General features: G+C 42.6%; 1 protein-coding gene across 1 annotated transcript; it reads left to right on the top strand.

Moving 5' to 3' along the window:
- The first annotated feature begins 2412 nt into the window (after positions 1-2412).
- Positions 2413-4641, top strand: LOC148013095 (uncharacterized). The gene is made up of 4 exons (XM_087668062.1): positions 2413-3250; positions 3594-3666; positions 3903-4019; positions 4188-4641. The coding sequence occupies exons 1-4, from the start codon at positions 2454-2456 to the stop codon at positions 4245-4247; spliced, it is 1047 nt and encodes a 348-aa protein (XP_087524188.1). The 5' UTR covers positions 2413-2453; the 3' UTR covers positions 4248-4641.
- The last annotated feature ends 6103 nt before the right edge of the window (positions 4642-10744 follow it).

The raw sequence follows: 10744 nt of genomic DNA, 5'->3' as shown, positions 1-10744 counted from the left end.
AGCTTAATGATTTAAGCTTTGTATTAAGGATTAAGCTTAGAGAGCTTAATGATGGAGTACAGAGGCCGCCGTTTTTTATCGTGAGGGGAGGGGGGTCCGTTTTTTCCGCCGTAATTTTCGGGGGCTCCTTCTTGCAAGTCGATTTGAAGATTGGAAGCTTAATAAGCTTCTTAAGCTTTGTTTTAAGCTTTTAAACTAAGCTTTTTGAAGAAATAGATATGGCTTCTTACTGTTTTATCACGACTTATTCATGGAGATGAGGGAGTGGTCCTCCGCCTGCAGAGCTTGGTCCCTCGCGATCTGACAGTGGAAACAGGGGTTCTTGATCGCCAGAAGTCTGCCTGTATCGACGGTTCGCGACGAGATTGACTGTAGAGGCTGTTTGTTCCTGGAGCTCCGCCTTCGCCCGAGATTGGTAGCGATTGGAAGCCCTTGATCTCTGCTCCGCTCTGATACCACTGGAGCGTAGATCAGACGCAGATAGCTCACGTGGTGAATCCCGGAAGGTCCCCAAGAACAAAGTTCTCTACTTTTTAGCACAAAAACCCATGTAAAAGCAAGCACTACATGAGACAAGAGACAAATTGGGTTCAATCTCCCCCATGCCTTGTGTGAGCGCTTCACAAAGCATGTATTTAATGTATATTTCCAATCTTTATGCTCAAAAATAGCCCAATTACAAAAATATGACAAGCTTTTAGCTTTTGAGTTTGCTTTCTACCAAAAATAGGAAAATAAAGCTAATGGACGGTGCCCATAGTGTCTGGCACGCCCAATCTCAATGTCCAAATAGAAATAACATATCCAGGCGCATAAGCACATACAAAATAATAATAAATAATCGATGTCTCTATAGACATAACAAAATATAGGCGTGGCGCCTATCAAAATATAGTCCAAAAGTCGAAAACCCGCTAGACTCCAATGCTTTCCTCCGCCACTGCTGCTATCTCTACACATCAACTGAAGCATTCACAATCGTTAGTAAAATAACACAATTAAACCGACAAAAGTAAATACCTAGCAGTCTTCAGCTACATAAATAAATCAACTGGTTAGAAATAAATCCTAACCTTAATTTATTACGAGTGCGCACTCTAAACTCATAAACGTTTATTAATTTAATATGCATTTTGCGGAATCACCCGCTATGGAATCACCCATGTACACACTAAATTAATGAAACGCCCGAAAAGGACAGGCGTCCCCATCAACTTCTCGCACAAAGAATCCTCTTTGCGTATGAGCCCCGGTCATCTAAGTTTATGGAATCCACCGTAAAACCTCACGGAATCCACCGTGGAATATGCCTCCTGGCATCATAAATGCTGCTAACTATTGCCACCCTTAACAATGAGCTTATATATTTACTTTTCGATTTTTATATATGGGGTTTGGAGTTTGGGCTTCCACTTAAGTTGAGCACCCACCTCACATATTTAGCTTTTGGTTGGTCTTTCCTAGTTTATGCATATATATTTAGATTACGTTGACTATCATGGAAGGAAACAAAAGTTGGTGCTTGTGCCCTTGTTGAGCTACAGGTCTTTCTACTTGGTGAAAAATATTACAACTTCTTGCACAAGCACTATGCCCAACTTTCAAAATAATATTACAATTGATTGTATGATTGTGGTTTTTGACCGAAAATTATATGGTTCGTGTCATTTGCTCGATTTGCACTTCTCTTTACTTTTTTCACCTTTGTGTGTCTTTGCCAAATTGCTTTTGCTATCTTGCTGCCTTCCATCCTATAGTTAAAAGTAGTTGTGTGCTACAAGGTTTCTATGAATCCTAATTAGAAATACCTAGTTTGATAGGTGTTGGGTTTTGCCAATTTTGGTACTTTGTAGCCAAAGCTCGAGAGTTTGAACTCTTTTGATAGTTCGAGGAGGTCCTTAACCACATCTTCGAGTTGATATGTACGAGATGTACATCTCCCCCCCCCTAAAATTGTTTTGCTTTTTTGAGTAGCATGCCAATGAGAGTACATTGTACTTGCTAGAGATTGGCCTCATGGCATGATCTTCTTCTCCCCACTTGATATGGAATGTTTTGATGCATATTTAAAGCAGCAATTCAAGATATAAGGTTGTTTTGAAGAGGCAAAGCAAATTATGGGAGTGCAAACAAAATAACATGCATAAAGAAGTCTCTTCATCAAAGAACAATCAAAAACTAAAGTGCACTTCTATTGGCTGGCACATCTACCATAGGCGTTGCATTGAAGGTAGGGATAGATGTATCATGTATGATGTTTGTGTTCAAATGGGTACAGACGGATGATTGCAATTTATAAATTGTAGTGATGTTGTTCATAGTGTGTTCAAAACGATGGGTATTTGGATGGGTGGGCGCCATTCCGACGCTGAAGTTTAAAACCTTCCCGCCCACAAAGGCAAATTTCTAAGCGAGGCGCTTGATGCGAAGGTTTTCTTCAAAATCAAAATCAAATGCAGAGTCGAGAGAGAGAGCGAGAGAGAGTGTGTGTACTAAATTTGGGGACTTACACGGGGCAGAGAGAGAGAGAGAGAGAGAGAGAGAGAGAGAGAGAGAGAGAGATGGTTGAGCTCTGCCATCATCTGCCTGATGCAGTGTACAGTGAAATCTTCCAATTCCTGCCTGCTGCCCAGATAGCAGGGGTGTGCTGCTTGGTCTGCAGAGCATGGAGGGACATAGCCAGCGAGTCCCTCATGTGGAAGGAACTCTGCCAGGGCTGTGGCCTCTCCTCCCACGACTCCGCTCGCTGCCTCGGCGGATGGAAGGCCCTTTTCAGCGCTGTGTTTGGCCAGAACCTTGTCGCCTCCCCGCACTTCGAGCCTGTCCTGCACATGGATGTGGATGCTCTCAAGAAGCAGGTCATCGGCCCATGGGAGCCCCGGCACCGCCTCCTTCTTGATCGCATCTGCTCGCTGGATGACGACTACGATGACTCGCATCAGTACAGCTTCTGGGCTGTAGAAGGTGGCTCTGTGTTCCAGCGTGGGGGCGGGGATGGCATTGTCCGTGAGATGCCGCCGGTGGGGTGCCTGCCATGCCCTGCCGCCCCGGACAAGCCTGTGCTTGCAACTTCGTTTGAATGGGGCAAAGTGCAGCAGTACATTGGGCTGATGACATTCTCTAAGAAGTTCTTGGACTCCAGCCCACCCATATATGTCTCGGCTTGGTGTGCTGGCAAGCATGGCAACGATAGCAAGGTCCGGCTTCAGGTCTTGCTCAGAGATGACCTCAAGAATGGCATCCTTTGCTGGTGAGTTAGCATTGCTCAACAATCTGTGCTGCACGCCACGACAAACATAAGCATCATGTCTAAGATACATTATGATCTGTTGCAAAATTGTGTGTTTGTACCGTCCAATCTACGCTTTGTACACAAGGAGGCAGGAAGATAGATTGCTCCAGCAAGTGGTCCGCGTCAGGCACTTGTTTCATGCACTGAGACAAATCCAATCGGCTAAGCAACATATGACCCATCAGCTATGCATGTGTTTCTATTTGGGGGTGCCAAGCTTGTGGGTGAACCATACTAGACGGTGAAAATGCAACAGGATCCTATTGTGTATATGTTGGATTAAATGATCACATATGTGCAGGGATTCTGGTGAGCTGACAACCAAACCTGGCGAGTGGCAGGAGATCAAGGGGATTATCAGAGGTTATCCAGCAGTGAGTAGTATACAGCTTTTCCTTCTTTCAAAGATTTGCTGTTATAACTTGAACAAACAAAACACTGATTACAAGATGATGCATTGCTAATTGCAAGGTTTTTCTTGGTTCAAATGGTTGTTGTGATAACTTAGAGTAAATCTGATGCTGATCACAGGACAATGGATTGCCTATTATCACCATTTCATTAGTGAAGATAGCTTGATTTACTTTTTTTGTTGTCTTAAAATTGGTAGGGCCTCCGCTCCATCATTCTCAAGATTGGGGGAACAAGTGTGGGTTCTAAGAAGGAGCATGGCTTCAATGGAGCAAAGTTCACAGCTATCAAGTTGAAGTTCTTGCCACCATTTGAGGTAATTGTCCACCCCTATTTTAGGTGAAGGGGCTTATTTAAAGCAGTATCACTTGAAAGATACTGTGCTTTAATTATTTTGGCAAATTTCACATGCATATGTATTGTGACATTATAAGACTTTTCTTTGTTTCTCACATGGGCTAACAAAGGCAAAGCCATTGGACAGGTGAAGCACTTTGATGCTCAAACATTGCAGCTCGGGAGGGCCACCAATCCTGCCATGTAAGAATGAAAGCATCTGAATGCAAGTTTCCTACTCACATTTAGAGTGGAGAGAAGACCCCATCTCAGCTGCAAGGAAGTCTTCCATACTCAAGAAGCCATGCATCTATTGTCTCCAACTCAACCATCAAACAAGCAATCCTGCCTATCCTCTTCCCAAATTCCGTCATTATAGGTCAAGGCTGCACCCCAAACTTGAGGATCGTGCCAATATAATGTAGACAAAGGCGGCCACCGTTAGAAGTGTCTTATTATCTCCCACATTGGGTATAATCGTTGCTGCAATCATAGATACAGTTACTTACAATCTGCACGGAAACTTTCTTTGGACGGTCGGACTGTTTGGTTACCTAAAGAAATTGAATTCCATTGAATCATGCATAAGTTTGAGAATTGCTCTCTACCTAAGCACAATTGTCGTTAGTTAATGTTCGGTTAACAATGAAAGCTAGTCACCAGCTTCTAGGAATGCCAAATGCTTGTTGGTGGCAGTGCTTATAAATATAGGCTACTTTTAACTAATGGCCAAGCGGATGCAGATTACTAGTAATTATTGGCAAGTGATAGTGAAGAAAGTTAACTAACCACTAATTGCAATGCTTAGGTAGTACGAAGCATTGCCACTTGATAGAATCATGCACGTGACCAGTTGCACAAGCAATATTAAATTGAAGATTGTATATCGATTTTGATGTCACTGGCCATGTTGGTAAGTAAGGGCACAAGCATGTCGATTTTGATGAAGGTGGGAAACTTGACATAGGACGAGAAACATGTCGTGTACTTTGTTGAATTGCCGTGTATGTTGCCTGTGCTTAGGCAAGAGGAGCGTTGAAGGGATGAGTGATGTGATAGATACTACTTATCTTCTAGGTGATTCTTCAAGCTTGCATATAGAAGGCAAAAGCTTAATGATTCTAAATGAGAGGTGCTTGCAATGGGCAAGGAATCTCACAAGGCTTCCATCAATCTTTCAAGAAGGACTTTTGTGTGAGGTATTGTAAAATTTTTTCTTTGTTGACTGGTTTTGTATTCTAAAGGGTATGTTGTTGCCTTTCAAAGCAATTGTTTGTTATTGCACTTAAGCTTGTTGGGAGAGGATTCTCCCAAGTGGTTTTGGGGTCTTGGGGTTAAATCCAATCACATATTGCATCTACTTTGTTGGTTTCAAACAGTACTTGTCCATGATTTGCCTTGGTAGTAGGGTTTTTAGTAGGTGTTGCTCTTCAAGAGCTTAGTTTGGGGTTTGTTATTCTCTTTGAGCTCGATTATTAAGGTTGAAGCTAAGTAGATTGTTGATGCTTTGGGCATAGGATTGGGATAAGGGTCTAGAGGATCTGAGCTTCTATGTGAGGTGTGGTTCTTTCCATTTCTAGATGCTTGTGCACAAAGAATATGGCCATTCCACTAGAGTGTTGGAACATGCTATCAAAAGAGGTGGAGCAATTGAGAAGTGAGTGCTATTGGTTCAGAAGGAGCATGGATTATAGCTTACATTGTTGGGTGAGAGAGAGAGAGAGAGAGAGAGAGAGAGAGAGAGAGAGAGAGAGGACGAAGGACGTTGTGGGGTTAACTTGCTATTAAACCATTGGGAGATTTAGAGCTTGCAACATGATGCTACCAGCTTGGCTCGCTTGCTCTTAAGCAGGGATCATTGAGAATGTGCAGAAGAGGATGTCAAGATGACAGAGGAAAGTGTGGGTGACGGTGAGTGATTGATTTGGGTGGAATAGGAAGGGTAATGCATGCACGAGAGGGAGCTCCGTATGACCGAGATGAAGAGACGCTGCAGGAGGCGTCGACTGAGAAGAGGGCGGTGGAGGAGCCAACGCACTTGCAGGAGAGTTACCGTCTGCTGCAGATCGAGGTCGACCCGCAGTTGGTGGCTGACTTATTGGTGGGCGCTTTGATTAGGAAGAGTATGGAAGATAGAGTGAAGGTCCTTCCAATAGGATTGTAGTTGATGCTAAATCTTAAACTGGTTGCTTTTAATGCCAAAGGAATATGGGCAGATCCGAATCGGTGCCTCTTTTGCAGATGGGCCTCCCAAGGTAGCTTTCACCTCAGCATGGCTCAGCAGCACAAATTGCATGCTAAAAGGGGTTATTCCATGACGCATGGAGATTTTGTTTGCTTCTTCAGTGGCTCTAGGAATGGAGAGTTAGGGCATGTTGAAATTATCAGATCATGTTGGAACTCGAGACTCAAGCTCCATGTAGATGATGTTGACGGTAGAATGTTAATTGTAAGTATGGACTGGGCCAAGGATGAAGTAGACATTGTAAACTTGCATGGGTTTAATGAGCCAAGGTTGAGAAGTAGACAATAGCATTTATTGAGAGTCTTGGACACCAATAAGGCATTGATGGGGGGAGCTTTTAATATGATCATATCACCTAGTGATGCATTGATCTTAGTATCATTTATTTGTGGGGAAGAACCATTTGTGAGGAGAGTCTTGAGATATATAAAGAGGACAGTTAGCTTTGGCTTGTTCTATGAGAAAGGGATCAAGTCTACATTGTTTGGTTATATAGATGTAGATTGGGTAGGAAGTATTAATTGGGGATAAAGGCGCCTTTGTCTAGCCGCTCGTGTCTTACTACATTGATAGTACTTACACCTACACATTGCAAGCAGTGGGTGGCCATCACTGTCATTGCATTCTTTATTCTTTCAGAGACATTTGAATAAAGGGAAGGCTCATCACACATTGTGATTGTTGGAGTTTCCACATTGTGTGTGTCTCTCTTTTGCTCTTGCTCCTTCCACCATAGCTCTTGCTTCCGCTTGTGCTTTCACTTTAGGGCTCACCTTCTTTCAACTGGTATCAGAGCTTTCTTCGCGAGCTCGAGCTTGGTTTGGTACACTCAACTTCCATTCGAATACCTACAATAGTCATCTCCTTGTTGGTAGCCATAGCTACTCTGTTTGAGCTTCTTATCGGTTGTATTTTTCTTGGGAGTCTTCTCGAGTAAGTTGGAGCAATCCCCATAGCTCTCAACTTGTTGGTGCAACATCACGTTTTGTGGAACATGTCCTTTTTTTAGTAGCAGCTCATGTTTTTCATCTCTAACAATATATCTTTTTCATTGGATAGCTATATTACAAGCACTTATATACTTGGTTTTGATGCTTGGCATTGATCCTTTCACTCTTGGCATTCCATTTGAGCGATAAGCTTCACTTTTGGATTGTTATAACAGTTCATAGACTGTCATAAAATAAGGCAACACTTATCTTTGATGTCTATACTCATTGTTGTTGGTTGATGATGTTCGGTTATGCTTGGTTGATGCTTAATATTCGGGGATGTTATCATTGCTTGGAGTTGATTTTGGATTGATTTAACCACTTCATTTACTTTGTTTTAGTTGAGATTTGTTGGTTGGAAATATATGGCAGCCCTCTATTTGATGCTTTTATGGTCAGCTTTGTTGGTCTTATGATGCTTGGTTATGTTGAAGTGATATCTACATGTATAAGAATGCTATGTCCATGTTATGGGTTGGATTTGGAGTTGATTTTGGTATTCAAATAGCTTGGTTTGGTAGTGTATCCATTGTTGTATATAGCAGGGCTAAATCTCTTTTAACAGGGATTTTATGTACCTATTGCTTTTGGCTATGATTTGGGTGTTCTATATGCACCTTTGATGTGTACTATTGATGCTAGTACATTGGTATATCATATGCCCATGATTTGAGGTGGCTTTGAGCTTCATTTGAGGATTGATATACTTAGTTTTGATAGTGAATTTATTGTTGTGATAACCAGGGTTGAAGTCTATTTGGTTAGTGTATGCTTTACCTATATGTCATGGGTGCTTTTCTCGGGTGACTCATATGATTACATGGATGTATACGGAGGTTGGTAAATGTCTTGGATGGTTTTGGAATGTATTTTGAACCTTATTTGAGCTTCATATTGGTTGGCACTTACTTGACATTGAACTATACAGGCATGCTTTGTGACAAAGGTTATACCTATGGTTTATGTATGACTTGGTACATGCTTTGAAGTATATGTCAGTGTGTAATATTCTCGTTGAAAATGTTACGAGGCTGTGTGAAGTCTCGGGCAAATGATAATGTTAGCATTATCTTAACGGACAGTGCGATTGTATACGATAGTGGTAGAAACGACGACTAATGGTTTAAAGAAACTTGCATATCCTCGTATGAACCTCCTCTTGGGGGGGGGAGGTTAAGAGGATAATATTAGATTTATTTCAATTTTTTTTTTTCCTCTTTCCCCCATCCGAAGCGTGGCTGAGGGAAGAGGATGGGGGCTATGTTGGGAAATAGGATAGGTGGAGGAAGAGGATCCATGCAGGCACCACGTGGGGGAGGGAGACCTTACCCCCCTTCCTATAAATACCCCCCTCTAAGGGGTGAGAAGGGGGGTGGTGGGAAATGCTAAGAGGCCGCGGAGGGGCCGTGAGGAGGCTGCCGCAGAAGGGCCGTGAGGAGGCTACCGCGAAGGAGGGGGGACTGGGAAGACGACGTCGTGCTGCCGTGTTGCGTGGAGTAGAGAGACTCGGAAGATGTTGTGCTAGAGACGTTGCTGTTGTGGAAGCCAATCGTTGCCGGACTAAGGGACGCCGCCGCCTACAGCGCTGACAGCCGAGCTGCCATAAACATCATCCTAATCTTCCACGTCGTTTCCTTATTACCCTCTCCCTCTTTCATGTGGCTGCTGTCCGTAGTGAGAAGATCCTAGAAGCTTCTTTTAGGAAGCTTCTAAGGGGGCTTCCTTAGACCCCATTCCCACAAGCCATCCATAAGTCCATTCCTAGCCACACCGGGGTTTTTTTTTCTAAAGAAGCTCATAAATCCTCCATTCCCGCAAGTACCATTTGTAAGAGGCTTTTCGCAAACCCCCTCGCAAAGCTCCAAATCCCTCAAGCCCAAGTCTCACAAGCTCGGCCTACTAAAAGATCCGCAGTTCTATGAAGGTATCTCTTGCATACGAGGGAGAAGGGCAAGATCTCAAGGCTGCATACCAAGGCGAGCAAATTCATCGTAAGGGCAAAGGGAACTCGAAATTCCATAACTACGCCCACGATGGCCCCCAAGAAGTCGCAAGTCGCGCCTACGAGAGGTTCTTCTCCTAATATTCATGTGGATATCTACCCGAGCCCACAAGTCCAGGTTTTTACTAATTTTGATTCCACGCAAAAATATTGCATTAGTCACGATAACTTCATGGATTAGGAAGCCCCTATGCTTGCTCAAAATCACCTAGTCAAGTTAAATGCAACTGGAATTAAATCGACTATTTGAGCAGTTATTAGAATTAGTTCATGACATGAAATTGATCATTGGTATTTTTCGTATAAAGAAATTGTCTATCCATTTAACGTCCTTGATAGTATGTTGCCCTGTCATGCATTTTAAAGTGATAAGCCTAGAAACCTATTGCCTATCATTATAAGGTCGAAATTATTAAGTGCACCTTTGACTAGACATGGAAAAATTAAACGCATGTCCCATTTTTAGGCAAATCTTCATTGTAATGATTCATTAGGGAAAGTCGTTAACACCCGTAGGAAATAGCAAAGCATGGAAATGATTCTTTGAGCTTGTATGAAATAGGTTAACTCTAGCTTCAATTGGCATGAATTTCATTTAACTATATTGTAGTTAGGAAAGGATTGCATGTTGCACATTCGTCACACGCAAGAATTTCATTCATCAAGAGTGTATTTAGGGAAAGGCTGCATGGTTCATTAAAAGCATGAAATCTTAAAAGCTTAGAAAAAGAATTGCGGGCATGATCCTTGAACGTAAGACCTAGTAGGTTCAATAGAACTTATTCTGGAATTTATCATGCGATTTGATTTTAACAAGAAAAGTTAGGGTTATTGGGAATTTAGTGGTACATAGAAGCAATGAATCGCGTGCTTACGTGAATTGTGACATGTTGCAACTAGTTTTCTCCTTTAGATCAAGTTAACGTCTCTAGGAAAGAATTGTCCTTGTCATAAGACAAGTAGGTCAATTTACCCAAGTCATTTGTGGTATCATGACTGTTAGGGTTTCGTATAGGCATAACTAGCCGATTCAATAAAAACCTCAAGTACTAGCTAGGGCTTGGCACGTTAGAGATGTAGCCAAGTATCGTACTTGGACGCCAAGTCGAAGTCCTCAAACCCAAAGGTCTTACCCACCTTCCCGGAAAGTTGAGCTAATGGGACGCGCACGCAAATAATGATCTAGGGTTTCTACCCTAAGGATCATTCGACCCAGTGCTAGAACTTGGATTGAGTTGGAATCCCTAGGACCGAACGTTGTCGGTCTAGTGCAATTAGGATTGGGGTGAGTAAGAAGACACCCTAAATCCTACTTCGAGTCTAATCATAATTCTTTGACCAGAAAACACCATTCAATGGGTGAAATGATCTCTTGGAATGGAGGCGACACTTGTGCAACAAGTTGCAACGTCGCATAGCCTTGTGGTTTGATCACAAGAAAGTTTTGCCATTCCTTGGAATGAGGT

Source organism: Lygodium microphyllum, chromosome 26 (genome assembly GCF_053477565.2).
Source record: "Lygodium microphyllum isolate KBCC chromosome 26, Lygodium_microphyllum_v1.1.10, whole genome shotgun sequence".
Classification (NCBI taxonomy): domain Eukaryota; kingdom Viridiplantae; phylum Streptophyta; class Polypodiopsida; order Schizaeales; family Lygodiaceae; genus Lygodium; species Lygodium microphyllum.
This window is presented reverse-complemented; position numbering and strand designations above follow the sequence as displayed.